Source organism: Colossoma macropomum, unplaced genomic scaffold, assembly GCF_904425465.1.
Source record: "Colossoma macropomum unplaced genomic scaffold, Colossoma_macropomum, whole genome shotgun sequence".
In the NCBI taxonomy this organism is placed as follows: Eukaryota; Metazoa; Chordata; class Actinopteri; order Characiformes; family Serrasalmidae; genus Colossoma; species Colossoma macropomum.
The window spans coordinates 109,425-127,716 of NW_023495878.1; the positions used below are offsets into that span (position 1 = coordinate 109,425).

At 39.4% G+C, this 18,292-nt stretch overlaps 1 protein-coding gene across 2 annotated transcripts; it reads right to left on the reverse strand.

Annotated features, from left to right (window-relative positions):
- Nucleotides 1-30: 30 nt before the first annotated feature.
- Nucleotides 31-16,178, reverse strand: prmt8b (protein arginine methyltransferase 8b). Of its 2 annotated transcripts, none has more exons than XM_036563793.1 (10): nucleotides 16,038-16,178; nucleotides 13,523-13,783; nucleotides 10,387-10,542; nucleotides 8,339-8,402; nucleotides 5,708-5,850; nucleotides 5,253-5,340; nucleotides 3,973-4,088; nucleotides 1,385-1,535; nucleotides 1,100-1,221; nucleotides 31-878 (listed from the first exon to the last, which is right to left on the reverse strand). In XM_036563793.1, the coding sequence occupies exons 1-10, from the start codon at nucleotides 16,104-16,106 to the stop codon at nucleotides 795-797; spliced, it is 1,254 nt and encodes a 417-aa protein (XP_036419686.1). In that variant the 5' UTR covers nucleotides 16,107-16,178; the 3' UTR covers nucleotides 31-794. The 2 variants fall into 2 exon arrangements, with proteins under 2 accessions (XP_036419686.1, XP_036419685.1); XM_036563792.1 differs by having other exon boundaries at nucleotides 13,523-13,786.
- Between the last annotated feature and the right edge of the window lie 2,114 nt (nucleotides 16,179-18,292).

Genomic DNA, 18,292 nt, shown 5'->3' on the forward strand with positions numbered 1-18,292 from the left:
ATACTGAAGTCAATTTAGTAGAAATAGGACTCATTTACTCATCTCTGATTTATTTACCCATTCTTACCCCAGAATTCCAAGAAACTTAACAAATGATTGCTTAAAATGTTAAAATTATGTGCCAAAAATATTAAACATTGACCTTAAAAAAACAACAAAAAGAAGCTTCAAACCAGTATTGTGATTCTTGAAAAAGAACATCTTCACTCATTAAAAGCAACAAGTCAGAAAACATGCTAGCCACAATATTAAACCGTTCAACCACCAAGCAGTTAACAAAATTAACAGTTAAATACATTTACTCATGAGGAGTAAGTTAAATTATTTGAAAATAAGTAATAAAATGTCTTGCTCTTAAATACTCATCTTTCTCCATGCTGTTAAAATAATCATCCTGTAGAGCCTAAAATGTGCACATTAAGTGTTTTTATTTAAAGAACTATGTCACCTCTTTTTGTGTCACATTGCCTTATAGATTACTGTTCAACAGTGTACTTTCTGCCATGCTTTCTTTTCTTCTGGTTAAAATAAAGGACAACTAAGACATTCTCAAGCTCATTGACAAGTACATTCAGTGATGCTCTCTTACAGCCTTGTGTTTTGCAGAGTTGGAGGACTGATGACACTATTGCTCTTTGCGCTGGTTTTGCACTGATGATGACATCATGTTGCACTTGTGTTGTCCTCTTAGTCTCTCCTGTTTGGTCAGAACATGTAGCAGCAAGTGATTCAGCCTCCTCTTGCTTTCTCTGGTTAGCTCAGTTTTTGGGGAAATGTTGCCCCCTGGTGGAGCCCTACCGCATCTTGTAGTCATGGGAAATGGCTGCGTCACAGAGCTGCCCTTTGAAATCCAGCTCAAAGGTGAAGTCCAAGTCACGCTGTAGAAAAAAAAAATTGAATGGGGCTTCAGTGACTGTTCCAGTAACTGCAACATTTACTATTCACTCTGTCTTTGTCTTCCTTTATCTTTTCTATTTTACAACACCTACTCTCATCCTGTTCTTCTCTTGCCAGTCTGGCCCTTGTTCATTCTCTCTCTGCTTCTCTGTCTCTGCCAAGGCACCCACTCTCTTTTCTCTCTCCATTCATTGCCTCTTACCTCATTGTTCTCATTGGGCTTCACAGCGATGCTGCCTAGGATTTCCTCTCCTCGCCGCACGGTCAGGTAGTCCTCCAGGTAAAATACTGTCTGCTTCCAGTGAGTACTGGGACCATCAGGGGCTGAGAATATGAGCAGAAAATGAAAAATCTGTATGCTTGTAAATGTCATTGGAATTATGAATTAGAAAAACATTGAAAAACAAGATTTGCATTTTGTAATACACATGAGGTTTGTTTTTAATGGTCATTGATGTGTTCTCAGAGTTTGTCAGTGAAGCTAAACCTGTGGAGAAGCCCGTTTTCTTGTGACACTTGGTGAACTCTATGTTGAAGTAGGTGACAAGAGCATGAATGTAGTCATTCCTCTGGATCTGCAGGCAAAAAGCTGAGGTGAAGGTCAGGTCCTCTAGTTTCACTGTGTAAATGTCCACCTCCTGCAAGGTACCAACAACAAAAAACTAATTTCAGTGATTCAGAGGTTTTTATTATGTACCTTTGTACTATGATGAGTGAGATGGGAGAAAATAACTAAAACATAATTTGCACTTGAAAGTTTGAAGACTGCAGTTACACATGCTTAACTTCTATGTTTTACACACACACACACACACACACATATCATCTAAATCGCTTATCCTTCTGGGCTGTGGCGGGGTGCTGGAGCCTATCCCAGCTGTCATTGGGCGGAAGGCAGGATACACCCTGGACAGGTCGCCAGTCCATCGCAGGGCAAACAGACATACATCTATGTTGTATAATAATAATAATAATAATAATAATAATAATTTTAATTTACATAGCACTTTTTATGCCGGTGGCAGATGGTGATAAAGTTAAACAGCAATACAAGAAATAAGTATTAATTTAGAATCATATAAGAAAATGACACAGATCAAATTAGAAAAGTTAAAGAGATACGTTTTTAGATGGTTTTTAGAAGTGAGCACTGAGCTTGACTGTCTAATAAAAGGTGTATTGAATTCCACAGTTTAGAGGCTGAATGAGGCCTCTCCATGTTTTCTGTATTTTACAGAGGGTGTTTGCAGAAGGTCAGTATCTGCAGATCTAAGATCACCTGCTGGAACATAAACAGACAGACACTCTGTGATGTAAGCGGTGTTTTAAGGTCATTCAGAGCCTTAAAAACTAGTGGCAGAACTTTAAAATCTATTCTGAACAATGCAGGTAGCCAGTGCAGTTCTGAAATGCATGTTTCTCTGCATCACTCTAAGATAGAAAAGGCCTGCTATTTAGCAATATTTCTCAAAAGATAGAAAGCTACTGTAGTGACTGCATTTACATGCAGAATAAAACAGAGCTCAGAGTCCAAGATCACATCCAGGTTTCGTACTTCAGGTTTGGTGTATGAAGCTAAAGAACCAAGTTTCTCATAACCAAGTTTCCTCAACAAACGTACATCTGTTCTGAAAACAGTTGTTTTTTTGGGGGGTGGGGGGGTTAGATTATATTTCAGACTGTTCTCAGTTATTATTGTAAATGTTGCTGCAGATATTTTAGACAAGGATTAGCTACTCATCCTACTCATACTCTCTTATCATATTGTCTGTGTCCACAGAATGCGAATCAGTGCTGAATGGACAAAGCTTCCCCTGAGCTGTTGAACACTGTGTTAGCAGAAGATCATTAACTCCATTCATCGATCCATTCGTTCATCTCATCTTTTCATTCAGAAAATCCAACAAAGAAGCAGCAGGCCATTCTTCAGTTCAAAGAGCCTTATCCCCCAGGTGTTTCGTGAGTTCACCAATAGAAGAGTCAGTGAAGTGCACACTGATACTGAAATCTCTCTCTTCTCTCTCACTCTCATCCGCCTGGCTTTATGTTTTCTCTCTGTCCTTATTTGGATGCCTCTTTTTCTCTTGATATTTGCGGCGCTGAAAAGGCTTTCAGAGAAAAACAGAATGTAAAATAGCAGCCATTCCATCTCAAGAACTACTTATAATAAAGTGGATGTATATGCCATTATCTCTGTAGTCTAGACTATTATCTTCAGTCATTAGAAAGATAATAGAGGATATTTTCAGATCTTTCCTCTTTCATAGACATTGTGTCTGCTTCCTGCATTTGATTGGCAGGTGGAGACCTTGAGAGTTCACAGTGGCAGTTGATGGAAAACATGCAAGACTCATTTATGATGTTTTTTTCGTCTAATGAATAAATAAGACTGGAACACTTTCTTGAAACCCTGTATTGTATTGACATTGCAATACTGTTCAGTAGTTTCATATTCACTGCTTATTAACTGTTTTCATAAGTCAGTTGCACTTGTGATATAAATGCCCAAAGTTATGATTATCAATTTCCCTTTGCTAATAGACTAGTTATAATGGATCTATTCCCCAAATGAACTAACAAATGACAGCAATTTCCACTTTGGCATCAAGTATAAGACATTGCCTATAAGACAGTCTGTACAAACGCTCTGTGAGTGTTCTGACAAATTACAGAGCGGTTCTATTCTATGATAATCATGCAATTATTGAATGAATGCAGCTTATTTAATTAACAGTGTTCTTACCTTTTTATTCTGAAAATAATATTACAGTCACAATATGTAACAATGAAATCGCAATATGATATTTTGGTTCCATCATGCAGCCCCAGTATGAGATGCACGCAGAGTCAGTTGAAGTGATGAAAACAGTTTAACACCTTGTCACCAAACAGCCCCTTAATGATAATTAGGTCGTTATGTAACGCCCACACAACATGTGTCCTGAGGTAGCGCCTAGTCAATCTGCTCTATGAATCAGAGCAGGGCTTTCACAAAGAGCATGCTCAAGCACTCACATTCACATTCTCATTCTCCGCCTGTCAGCCCACACACTCACATACCCTCTGTGTCCATACCTTAATAAGGCAGGAGTTGGTCACCACTTGTTTGGGATCCACAATATCAACCAGTGGTTCCATCAGAGCAACGTTCCGTATGCAGGTCATATCGAAACCATAGACGTTCTCCCACCCTAGAAGAGAGCAGGAGACTAGATTCATTTCTGTGGCTCTATTATAAGCAAATCAAGTAAGGTCAGACACTTAGATGTTTTTAGTTAGAAAGGGAATGTAGAGTGGAATTTTATGGCAGAAAGTCAGGCTACTATTTAACAACACAACCATTAAAATATAAAAGAAAGAAGTACAGTTGCTAATTGCTAATCAGTATCAGCTATGATGAATGATTAATAAGTTGGTCTAGTGCTACAGTGTGAAACATAAAACCAGAACCACTTGCAGTGAGGTGTTCTGGTCTCTCTTTGGGTCACATATGGAAAATCAGAAGGGCTGTGGGTCAGTTGCTTGGAGTATTTGACATTGTGTATTCTTGTTTAGCCGTTTGCCCTGGAAAGTCTGTGTTGTTAAACTAAGTGAGTTAATGGAACGGTTCTGTTAGGAACCCCTCTGCAAATCTCATGAGGCATTCTGAGAAGGAGAAGTTGTGATACCATCTGTTGTGTGTGCTTACCGAGCTGAGCTCAGGCTGACTGACTATGAATGTTATGTGGCATCGCTCCAAAGAACTCTTTTCTCTTTTTGGTACCTTCATTTTTAAGATTATAGAGAACTATTTTTGACCCAAAGCAGCCAAATGATCTACTCTGTTATAGTCTTAGCCTAACATTGGAGATCCAAATGCACAAGTGAACGCAAAGAGGCAGATGCTGGATGTCCCTGTCCTCCACTACATAGTGTATAACAGAAACAGTTGCTTGAAAAGATCAGCACCAGCACATCACACAAAAAATATATGCATTCACAAAAATTAGCTCTGTTTTATTTTCACCACACAGTCTGCCTGTCCCTCTGTGTCCTTATCTTTCTGGTTCTCTTTCTCTATCGCTTTCTGTTTTGAAGTCTTCCCATCCCTTCGGGCCTGAAATAGATTCATCCCTGTATCTGGCAGCCTTTGATTACATTGAGGCAAATCACACTCTTCCATCCAAAAGAGAGAAAAGGGGATTGAAGTAAAATAGACTTTTGCTTCAGCAAAATCCAATAGGGATCTCTCTCTCACTTTTCTTTCGATCTCTTTCTTTCTGATTCAAGGCATTTATACCATTTGTAGTTCTTTGAGGTGTATGCACATGTGCTTGTATATGTCTGGTTGTGCATGCATGTTAAAATCTACTTACAGTGGATTTTAAAATCTTTGTATTGTCTGTCCTCAATGGCCACCACGTACAGTGTTGCTCTGTCTGGGAACATAAAGCCTCCGGGCTTCTGAAAAAGGCAGGTATCACATCTCAGAGCAACTATCATATTCTACGTTCATTTCAAACAGCCTTTGTCTGCAGAGCTGGCAAAAATATCACTTATCATTTTCATTCTCGCTGTCTGTTCCTCTTATGTGCAGAGTGCACACTCGTCCTTGTTATATATAAGCAAATGTGAATGTGCTAAATATTCCTACTCATAAACACTTATGAACTACTTGTCCTGTGTAATTTACAGTGAATCACGACTCCATCTCTGTACTATATAGTTGTCTGCAATTTGTCCAGTAATTATTAACAATTTTGAGCCTCTGTTTGTTTTAATTGTCTGAATGACTTTGGCCTTGTCTGAACACATGCAAACACTCACTAACCAGCCACTTGTCCCTGGCATAGATGACGGTTTTCAGCATGGACTCATAAAAAAGACAGTAGCCCATCCATTCAGAGACGATAATGTCCACCTGATCCACAGGCAATTCTGTCTCCTCCACTTTCCCCTTAAAGATGGTAATAACTGCAAGACACAAATGCGTACATACTACATAGTGCAATGGTCACCAGCCCTGCTCCTTGAGCTGTACCTTCTTGCAAAAGAAGTCAAATCTAACACAGCTAATACAACTAATTATGTGTACTGATGATCTGAATAAGATGTGTACAGTCAGGTTTGGAAGTGAACTCTTCAGGAGCAGGGTTAGAGACCTCTGGCATAGAAAAACAGTGTGGTGCTATAGAAAGTATATAACATACAATAACATTCAGGGTTGGGATGTAATGGAATACAAGTACTCTGAATACGTATTCAGAATACAGAAATCAAATATCTGTATTCAGTCACTTTTTAAAGGCTGTGTTCAGAATACAGATACATTTTACATTTTTAGAAAAATATGCTTAAAACATCCACTATTTAAAAAATATACATTCACAGTTTAAAAAAATATATACCATCTTTAAAAGAAACAATTCTTGTATATAATTTTAAAATCTGTGCATGGCATCTAAAGATCTTCTCTAAGGAAGAACTCAAAAATGGCTTAACAAGTGCTGAAGTTCCTGCTAAAGCCTGAGTAGACTGATAAATCAGTGTAATGAGCCAGTTATTAATCTCAGTTTTACTTAACTCCTTTGAGAGACGTTCAAGCTGAACAGTGTCCTCCGTAGTTGACTTTCATGAATGATAAGCTTAGCATCAGTGTCATACCAGACTTGTGCATGCATTCCATGGCAAGTTACATACATGTCTTTAACTGAAAATCACACAGCTACCCACCTAATAGTCAGATTTGCAAGATTTTGTTATTGGGATATGACAAATTGTTTGCTTAGTACATGAGAACAGTGGGATGGCGGGAACTGCAGTGGACTGCAGCAAGTCATGACAGCCAAAATAATACTGAGAATAGTTAAACATTATTTGATGAAACATTGTGAAACATATTAACAGAGAAATTACATGAAGAAAACTGCCAACCAGTAATAGTAAGAAACAGTGAATTACAGCAATCAGGCATAACATTATGACCACCTTAGAGTCAGCAGGAGAGGAAGAGCAGGTACTATTTGGGTGGTGGATCATTCTCAGCACTGCAGTAATACTGATGTGGTGGTGGTGTGTTAGTGTGTGTTGCACTGGTAAGAGGGGATCAGACACAGCAGTGCTGCTGGAGTTTTTAAACACCTCAGTGTCACTGCTGGACTGAGAATAGTCCACCAACCAAAAATATCCAGCCAACTGTGTCCTGTGGGCAGTGTCCTGTGACCACTGATGAAGGACTAGAGGATGACCAACACAAACTGTGCAGCAGCAGATGAGCTATTGTCTCTGACTCTACATCTACAAGGTGGACTGGCAAGGTATCTAATAGAGTGGACAGTGAGTGGACACAGTGTTAAAAACTCCAGCAGCACTGCTGTGTCTGATCCACTCACTAACACACACTGACACACCACCACCACGTCAGTGTTACTGCAGTGCTGGGAATGATCCACCACCCAAATAGTACCTGCTCTGAGAAGGTCCATGGGGGTCCTGACCACTGAAGAACAGGGTAAAAGGGGGCTAACAAAGTATGCAGAGAAACAGATTGACTACAGTCTGTAATTGTAGAACTACAAAGTAAGTGGAGCTGATGAAATGGACAATGAGTGTAGAAACAAGGAGGTGGTCATAATGTTATGCCTGATCAGTGTAAATCAGAAATCACAACAGCAGACTTACCAATATGTTTTCTAAGCGTATTCTAAATATATTACATTTACATGTATTGTGAAGGAGTACGTTACTGAATACTTTTAACACTTTAACACGGCTGAAGTTTAGCTGGTTTTATCCTGATGAATTAATGACACATAAACGCAGCAAGTATAATTACATGAAAAGATTGCCCATGAAATTAGATCTCCTGCTTTGAAGGTGAGGTTTCTTAGCTGGGAGTGATAATTTGGGGCTATGATGATTGATGTCTCTTTTTCTCCAGTTTTTTTTTTTTCTCCACCCATCTCTGCTTCTCTGCTTCTCTCTTTTCTTTCAGCGGGGTGAGCTGCCAGTCTCCAATTACTGATTTGAAAGAGGAAGGGTGTGCTGAGAGAGCTGTGTGTATGCCTGTGTGTGTGTAAGTAGTGATTCCTCTCCTGCTGACTCTAAGCCCCCTAACCACCCCCCCACACACATACTGATTTCCAGTGTTAATCAGAACTGTTGCGGACTGATTTAGCTAAACAAGAACTTCTGCTGTCACACCACAGGAAGCAAGAGTCATAGAACAGGAAGTGGGTGTGCTATTTCCTGTGAGATGGAATGCTTCTTGCAAACTGGGAAATGTGTCACTCTTTCCTGTCCATATGCATATAACATAAACAAATGCTGTGTCCTCAGGGAACCTGAGACCTTTGCAATCCTTTTATCCAATGCTTTTTCTCTGTTGGATATTCTGTGGTCTGTTGGATATCAACTTTTTAGCAGGTTGCATACGCTGGACTTTTTGAGCTGTAGGTCTTACCGTTGTCCAGATGATTTGATTTGATGATTTTCTCAGAATACTCTGATATACTTGAGCATTCAATCTGCAAAATAAACACAGACATGCAGCAGAATGAGTGCTGTTGATTATAATATGGTACTGCAGATTTTGTTCATCTGTTGCTGAGACCCATAGTCAAATTAGGTGTCCTCTTTCTGTTAATGCAGGCTTTCACACCACCTCTGTGTGATTTTAATGTGAAATGCCTCGGTGGTGTTATCATCACATTTTAGCTCTGATATCTGACTCTGACAAATGTGTTGTTTGATACATAATTCATGCTTAATGGAAAAAAGGGTGAAACTAAAAGGACAGGGCCTTTATTTTGACATCATCTATTCTCTCTTGTTTCATCTATTCTCTCTCCTTTTTTTGTTTTACCCAATTTTGTCAGTTGTTGCCATGTACTTTCCTGTACTGCTTTAGTGTGCTTCCATGCAGTCTTTGACCTAAATGCACTTAGAAGATAGTGCTAACTGCACAGTCCTGGATATTTGACCTAGCACATGCCCGTCATTGGCTACACTCCTAAAAATAAAAGTTTTTTTTTTTTTAAGAAATAAAGGTTATTTGCGTGATACCATAGGTGCCATAGAAGAACTTATTTTGGTCCAGCAAAAAAACCCTTTTTAGCGGATTGTTTTTTTAGAGAATTATTTTTGGAAATTAGATGTCTGAGTGTGAAGAACCTTTTTTAAACCTTAGAGAATATCAACATAATGTAAAGGTTCTAGGACGAACCCTTAAAAGCATTTTACATTATGTAGAAATTTAAACATTCACAGATTATCACCAATATTTTTTCTTAAATTTGCTCTTCAGAAAGGTCCTAAAAAAGCCCACATCGGATTCATGATGTGTTCTTAAACCGCAGAATTGTTCGCACCTTTGTGCTTTTGAGTGTACATAGATTCAGTTCTTACCTAAGAACAAATAAGAAAGCAATGGTGAATGTCAGAATCTTCGTGAAAACTGTGTAAGTGGGTTTAAGAATGAATTGCTTCTTAAGAATGGTTGGTGAATGAAGCTCAAAAGTTATTCCTCTATGGCTTCACTCAAAGAACACTTTTTGTTTAATTAAGGCTGCACAATATATAATTTGCTAAAGGTTATCATAATATTGGCCTTGGCAAATACAGATATCACAGAGGCCTGCTATATGCATTTGAGCCATCTAACCAACCAAATTGTTTATTGTGAGCTGTGAGCGTCCTGATCAACCTCAGACATGCCTTGATGAAATTCTATGGGTGTTTTGATGAACCAAGGCATTGATGTGATCCAACAAACAGATCAAAACCAAATATTTTGGTCTTTAACTATGTCACATCAGGGGTTTACAACAGTCTTTTTAATATACTGCAAAGCATATTGCAATTGTAGTATAATACTTTGGCCTCATCATACAGCTCTGGCTTGCATCATGCCCAAGTGACAAAGAGACAGACTAAGCCATCCTTCTTGTGGAGCCCACTGAAGGCTGATATGGCTGTGGATCAAACAGGAACAGAACGCAGGTCGCATTTGATTGGCCATCTGCACCGCGTCAGAGCTCCCTTGTACTGATTCTTAAAAGCAGTGATGACCATCTATAAGGACCATCTGTTATTTTAGGACCCACCTGATGACTATCTTTAAGGACCCACCCCCATTTGTATATGTTTTCCATTAAGTCATGACCACTACAAAAAAAGCAGAGGCCTTTTCTGCTCATTACAAAGCAGAACAATGGCAAAAATGAACTCTCTGTGAACAAAATAGAGTAGCCTTCATAATGATGTTGTGGTACAGTTCTTGTACATTGTTGATTTGTGCTCTCTCTCTCTCTCTCTCTCTCTCTCTCTCTCTCCATCCTCTCTCACTCTTTTCCTCTCTCACCCACACTCTTCCCCAACGCATGTGCATGTGGTCTACAAAACTGCGAAGGAATGTCCTGAAGTCTGCAGATAATGACATTGCAGGCCATTCTCTAATATAAAGCTTTGTCTCCCACTGTGCTTTGTGTTGAGTTGAAGTTGTGTTCTCACCCCGTACACATGCTTGGCTCCTGCCTTGGCAGCAAACATGGAGAGGATTCCTGTCCCGCTGCCCACATCCAGAACAATCTTGTCCTTAAAAATATGTTTATTGTGATACATGGAGTTCCTGTAAGTCAATGTTCTCACCTCATCCTTCAGCATCTCCTGTTAAGAGAGAAGCACAATCCAGGTGTTTTGAATGTGTTTGCACAAATGTACCATGTCTATGAGAATCTATGAACACATTCATAACACAGTACTATGCGTCCATGAGGCACCATAAACATAGCTATAAATATTTTTTAAATATTTCAAAAGCATCGCACTTTATAGTCATGCATTATGAATTGTGAACATGCATTATTAGTAGTGTTCATAACACGTAATATGGTCAGTGCCAAAAAAACCCAGTCCCAGACTTGCATAGTGGATTATGACCTGCCTAAACACATGCTGAGCTAACCCTAACCCTAACCCTAACCCTAGTTTATAGTGTTTTTAGTGTGTTATAACATGTCTTTGCCAACTTCAAGTAAAGTGAAGTAAAGTGATATTAAAGTTCCTATAGTTACTGAATAATAAGCTGTAGTATGTAATAAGCCTGGAATTTTAAGGGATTAAAAACTTTGCCTTTCCAAATGCTTAAAGCAAACTAGTACTAAAATTAAAACTTTTTAGATTTACTTTACTTTGGAATTTGCAAGATAATGTGTTATGAACACTACTTATAATGCATTATGTCAACAATTCAGAATGCTTAAAAATGGCTGTAAAGTGTACAGTATTTTTATAAATACTTATACCAATGTTTGCAATGGCTTATGAATGCATTATAATGTGTTATGAATGTTTAATAGATGCTTATACACATGGTATTTATAAAAAGTTAGATTGTCCTTCTTAACTAAAAGGCATTCCAAAGTAAAGGGGGAATAAACGTATAACTATCTAGTATTGTGTGTCCAGCTCTTTTTGTTCTTTTGCGTTAATTTGTAGACCAGTTACTTTAATGTGACCAGTTAGCTATAATACTTTGACCAACTACTATCTATATATTTTTTAGCCAGCCAGATTAATACATATTAATGCAAATGTATACAAATTAATACAAATGTATACATTTCAGAGTAAGATGCTAAGTGCTAAATCCTCAAATGATTAACATCTGGTGTATTTCTTCACTGCATTTTCACCACTTAATTTCCCACATATAATTATGTATTTTTTGCATATAAATGCTTCTATATAAAGCACTTTAATAACAATGAAGAATACAATTTACTGCATCATGTTTAAGACTCACATAATCCCAGTCATCCTGTACAGCCTACAACCTGAAAGATCCGTCTATACCTTTGGCACTGCTTTCAGTCAGATCTTTGCTGCAGGAGTATGGGGTGATATGTAGGACACAAAGAACAGTATCGTTGGCATTCTTTTTATAGAGACAGGTCTCCATTATAGCCCTGTAGGGATTAACCGATACATATCTCTCTTTCTCTCTCCTTCTCTCTCCCTCCATCTTCCTGCTATTCTCTGTTATCAGGAACAGTCGCTTTATCTGCAGACTGCTGAACCTGACCCACATACTCAAAATGTCCCAGTATCAAACTGTCTCATGGCCAAGGCTTTTTTGTAGGAGAGATGCTTTCTCCAATTGAATGAGCTTCCAGGAGGTTAGGTAACTTGTGTTTTTATTAGATTCTGTGAATACTGGACTACTGCTAATGAAAAACAGCAACTCTATAACCTTGTTCTATGAGTATTTGCGGATGGACAGAGATGAAAAAAAAATGGTTCACTGGAGAATCTTATATCATCAGTGTGATTTCGTTCAAGACTAGGCTGAACCCCTTTGGACTTATTATCTGGTTAATCTTGAGATTTATTCTTCAGCAAGTACTATGACATTCTGTATCTACTACATAACTATATATGAAGAGCCGGAACTGAAGTATAAGCTCACATGGGTCCTTAAAGTTTAAAAGGTTGCAGAAAAATAGCTCTTTTTGTACAATAAGTTGCCTTCTGCCCAAGAATAGGCTCCAGCACCCCCTAAGCGACTTAGATGACAAGTGAACAAGTGTTAAGTTAGCCAGTATTAGCTTATAGAGTACATACAGTATACACTGTTAGAAATAAAGGTCCTGTGCAGGGACATTTTTTGTTCATCAAGGTACAAACAATGTAAATGTAACCTCAAAGGTACAAAAGGTCCAAATGTGTACCTTAAATAAGTTTTTCTTTGTGGAAAAGAACATATTTGTACCTTTTCATAACCTAATGTTTTAAAACAGAACAATAAAATAAAAAAGCCTGGAGACGAGACGGGGTGTGTGGAGTCAATACAACTTAGAAAATATAATTTCAATGGATTATGGTACAATTATGTTCCCTGACTAAAGGTACTGCTATGTATCTTTGAGGGTACCCCACCAGGGACAAGAGGGGCACTGCCCCAGTGACAGTTTAGTACCTTTATTTCTGAGAGTGTATATGGGTTTATTTGTGGAATCCAACACAAATATGACTGCAGATCAATTGTTTTATCTTATGAAGTTACCTATCCATGCTCTGCCCACAAATACATTCTTCTATAAATGCTTTACAGAACATTGGCTAAAATGTCATTCAGCCTAATGAGAAATGGTAATGCACAACTTAGTTTTGGTCAGAATACGTACACTGTTCATATTGGGCTGTTATTTGTTCATTTAGAGTCCCTACAAAGAGTTTCCAGTTTAGAATGTTACCCAACCAAACTATGTTGTAGTAGCTACACGATGTGACCTTTCAAATGCAAACAAAATGAAAAAAAAAAATGAAATTATTACTCAGTCTAAATGTAGATATTTTACCATGCTAGAGTTGTGTACTACAGTTTTCCATTAGGCTGAATGGGATTTTTGTCAACATTATGTAAAGCTTGTCCAACCTCAGAACAACTACTATGAAAGAACGCTTTTCTGGGCAGAGCATTGATTGGTTAATTAAGTGATCAAGTATGTCAGTTATGTTGTACCCTTTTATGACACCATGCTTCTTACTTGGATCCATTTCAAAACCAAGTGTAAAACTGATCTCAGATCAGACTATTTAACCCTCTGCTACTACCATATGCACCCACCCAACCCTGCCAGCGTACCTCATGAATGCCAAAGTGGGCATAGGAGTCAAAGTAGTAGTCCCGTGATGTCATCTCCTCTGGGTTGAGGAGCTTGGCCATCTTGCCCCGTCCGGGACAGGCAGACAGTGCCGAGACATGTGGGGTGTGAGGGGGGCGAGGGACATGATGGACCGAGGGCACAGGCTTAGGCACGGTGGATGACTGCAGGGACTGGGACGAGGGGGCGGGATTACTGACCGTGCGCTGCTGCTGTTGCTGCTGAAGCTGATGCTTCTGCTGCTGCTGGCAAAAAGAGGTGAAACACAAACCTGTTAACATACGTTGAAGTAATTCATAGACCATTCACCTGGTGACCTCAGCTACTAAAGCCTGTACGCTCTTTTCATGCCTAAAGGGTTTTTATAATGATGACACAGAAGAACTACATTCAGTTCCCTAAACAACCTCTCAAAGGAAACGTGAGTCAGTTTTAAAAGTTTTAGCCTCCACATTATGCCACGGTTCTACACCAATGAAAATGTTTCTAGAACTGCAGTCCAAGCCAAGGACAGTTTAGGAACCTTTATTTTGAATCTAGTGACTTTAAACCACAATGGTTTGAACGGTGCAGGTCTAAGCACCCTTAAAGTTTCAGCGAACACAGTGTAAAATATTTGTTTGATACAAAAAGATACTCTGATGATATGATACTTTGTAAGATACTATTAACCAGCATCCAGCAAAGTTTGAATAAAATATGAATGAAATATAATAAAACATGGCTTAAAAATGCTTATCAGAACTGACTGGGTGGTGTTGTGGTAAATTAGTTATGCTTTTAAGGAAGATTTTGCTGGGTCATTAGCTTTCTCTGTACATTTCTCAGACTTGAACAGAGAGAACAGGGCCACAGAAGATCATAGTTTTGTTAAAGCAACAGCCTTATAATTGGTGAGGGTACTGTTTACGTAAGTGCTACCCAAAATTAGGACCACATAGTTTACACTGAGAGCAGAGAATGTTGGCAAAATACATCAGCCATTAATGACTGATGTATTTATGGCTCAGGTGTAAGTATTTGGGCCAAATCATGCCCACAAGAAAAGGATTAACCTAATTAGAAAGAAAACACACAGATTTAGGTTCCCTGGAGCCTTAAAAACAATCATTTCCCATGGGTTCGTTAGTAAAGGCAATGGTTATGTATATAACCCTGTTAAAAAAATTGAATGCATAAATGGATGCTTACATGGTTAAATTGTTCTTCTCTACACAGTTAAAATATACGTCAAGGGTTCTTTAGTAAAAGCAACAATTATATTTAACGTTTGATGTATTTATAGCTCAGGTATAAGTATTGGCCAAATCGTGCCCACAAGAGCAAGATTAACCTAATTAGAAAAACACACACAGATTTAGGTTCCCTGGAGCCTTAAGAACAGTCATTTTCAAGGGTTCTTTAGTTAAGGTAATGCTTATATACATAACCTTGTCTAAAAAAAAAAGAATGCATGAATGGATTCTTGCATGGTTAAACTGTTCTACACTGTTCTTCAGGGGTTCTTTGATAAAGGCAATAGTTCTATTTAGAATCATGAGTTACATGCTTAAATGCATAACATGCTTAAATGGTTCTTTGCCTGTGAAATGGTTCTACAGATTGATGAAGAATGTGTGTATATAATCCTTTACAGCACCGTTTTGCAAATGTTTCCTAATAGTACCAAAAAGAGTCAATCTGAAGAACCATTTCACCATGCAAAGAGCCATTTAAGCACGCAAATGTGTCTATGTAGAACACATGGTTCAAAATAGAACAACTGCCTTTACCAAAGAACCCTTAAAGAACCAAGTGTGCATGGTGGAAAACGTGTTGTATATTTAAATAACCTTCAAATGGTTCTGTGCAGCAGCAAAAGGGGTTACACTCAGAACCTTTTTTAGTGCTATACAGAACCTAACAGTTCCCCAGTGACTACTTGTTTATTATTGCATCAAATATCGGTCGGATAATCGGACTGATCTCTGACTCGTGCGTGTTGGAGTCTCACGCTGAGTTACAGCGCACTAATGGACCCGTCACTGCAGCACCACGGACAGCGCTCGTGGAAACCGGGCTCTCATCGCTGTGTGGGGATTGGCTCTCGCGTGCACGAGAGGGCAAAGAAATCGTGGAGTTCCCCTCACATGTCTTAGCACTGAAACGGGCAGGCTGCGGTCTCAGGGCAGCGGTCCAGCGTCCTTAATGACCGCAGTATCTCCGCTGTTCTGATTAGCGTGACGTTCGCGGATGCTGGTGCAGAGGATCTGCTCTGTTAGTGAACCAGCATCCAGTCTGCAGCTCGGTAATCGGCTATTTCTCGCAGCACTAGCCTACAGAGGACACGGATTTGGAGGACTCAGGGGGCGAATTTAGCGCTACAGCGCTACAAAACAAGCGCACTATCAGCGTGTGATGCTCAGTAATGTTAAATGCGTTCTTATCGTCTCATCAGACGCGGCGGGAGCAGATCAGGTGTTATGAAATGCGTTATAAAACGGGTCTTTAACTCACCTCCGATCCCTCAGCCTCCGCCATCTTCCTCCGCAGGAGCAGGCACCGGGATGAGTGCCTCAATCCCATACGAGCCCGCGGCACTCAGATTAACTCGATGAGGGAAAAAGCGTTCCAGTAATCTGGGAACAGGGCTAAATATCTCCTCACAGAACTTTGGGGCGCATCAAAGTACTCTATGCATTACAGACGACCTTCAGTTCGGTTAACTCTGACTAAACATTAATATTTAAATCAAAAAAAGATGCAAAACTGGTTTGTCAGAAGCACTTTTGTCATGACCAAGTCAGCTCCCCGCGAGAGAAAGCTCCAGAAAGCGACAGCAGAGTCCTGTGGTCCATCGTGCACGAAGAAAAAGTTCCTAGAAAGCTCCCAGGCGAGGTCCCAGAAAGCGCCGCTTGGGTACCAGTTGAGCCAAAAGTGCTCAGCATGGCCAGCGCCGCGGCATGTTCCCAACACTGCTGAGGAACTCCACTCCGCCTTCACTCCGCCAGAGAGGCTCCTGCAGGCTCCTTCAGGACTGATCCCTGCAAAGACGCCGCGTCTTCGTCGCGCCCGCTCATTTCAGCCGCAACTTCGCGTGGACAGAGCAACTTTCTTCCCCCGGAGTTGAAGCGCCTGAATCAGCGCCTCCTCCTCCGCGCGCGCTGCACCTCCACCTTCCCACACAACCGCACGCGGAGCACGGAGGCGCGCGCAGCCTCCAAGCTCGCTTCAATGGAGCTGCGAGATTTTATCCCCACGAGCCTGTAGGACAGCAGAGTTACGTGTGCGTGCTTTTTGTGTGCGTGATGACCTGCGTGGCACTGAGTGAGAGGGTGAAGAACCACCAACATGATGATTGCAGTAGAAAAAACTAATTTCATGTCATTTTTAATGGTAAAAAGTATCTTTGGCAAACGTTTCACTGCCTACACAGGAGTCTATATTTAAACTTAAGAAGATTATTCTTCAAGGTTTCTTTAGTGATGGCAACGGTTTTGTTTAGAACCATGAGCTCTATATAGAAGCATTTCATTCTTAATTGGTTCTTTGCATGGTGATGATTCTTCAGTTTGGTGCAGAATGTATTGTATATGGTTCTATATAAACACCTTAAGAAGTCAAGCTTGTAAGAATAGGAGGGCCCTTTTTGGTTCTATGTAGATCCATTTTCAGAAAGGTTCTATAACCGTATACAGCATATTTTCCATCAATGTGAAGAATCATTTCACCATGCAAAGAACCATTTAAGCGATTGAAGCATGAAATGGCTTTATTAAAAAACTCATAGTTCTATGCAGAACCATTCCTTTACTAAAGAACCCTTGAAGAACCATCTTTTTAAATGTATATATTGCTGCTGTCGGAAGGAAACCTTGTATCTCCATTTTTCAGTTTTTGACATAGTTTGAAAATGCCTGTTGTCCTTTGGATTGTGTGTGAATTTGTACATTTCATGAAGAATGGAGAAAAAGAAATGGTACAAAATGACTTGGAAATAACTCTGGTTCCATTGACTTACATTAAAATTAAGTACGTTTTTTCCTTCTCCTGTAACGTTATCATTTTGGAGATACAGGTTTTCTTTTGACCAACAGCAATATATATATATATATATAATATATATATATATATATATATATATATCGGTTTCTTATATAGAGGTAAATCAGGAAATTTAAGCTTTCTTTGAGTACTATTTTGCCTTATAGCACCCTTCATGTATCATTCTGGATTTACAAAATACATACATTTTAGGCCATAACTTTCGTAAAATAATGTCTCAGGCGTCATGCAGTGTATAGTGTATTTCTACATATTTTATATAACTTTCAATGAAGCAACTTTAAGAGACATTACACCCATCAGACGTCCGGTTCCTGTCACCACCACTGTCAACATTTTTGACTTGGTAAGTTTCTCCAGGATGGAATTTCATATTAAAACACTCCAAATGACTTTGTTTACATCCTAATGATGAAACTTTGAAAAATGAAATTGTGAAATTTTGAAAAATGAAAAATTGGTGGAACCCTTTAACCAACCTATATTTAACAACATATAATGTTGGATGGCTCAGCAGGCTGATATAAGCAGGTTGTGCAGTGAACCCCAGCTGCTCTGCAGCTTTATGTACTTTCACCTCAGAGTCCAGTGTGATACAGTGTTGGTGTGATCATGTGGTTCCGCTGCTTCAGTGGGAATCAGCTCCAGTCTGCACCATTTTTAGCACTGCGTGTACACACAGAGCTGCAGGGTTTGAGTTTAGAGCT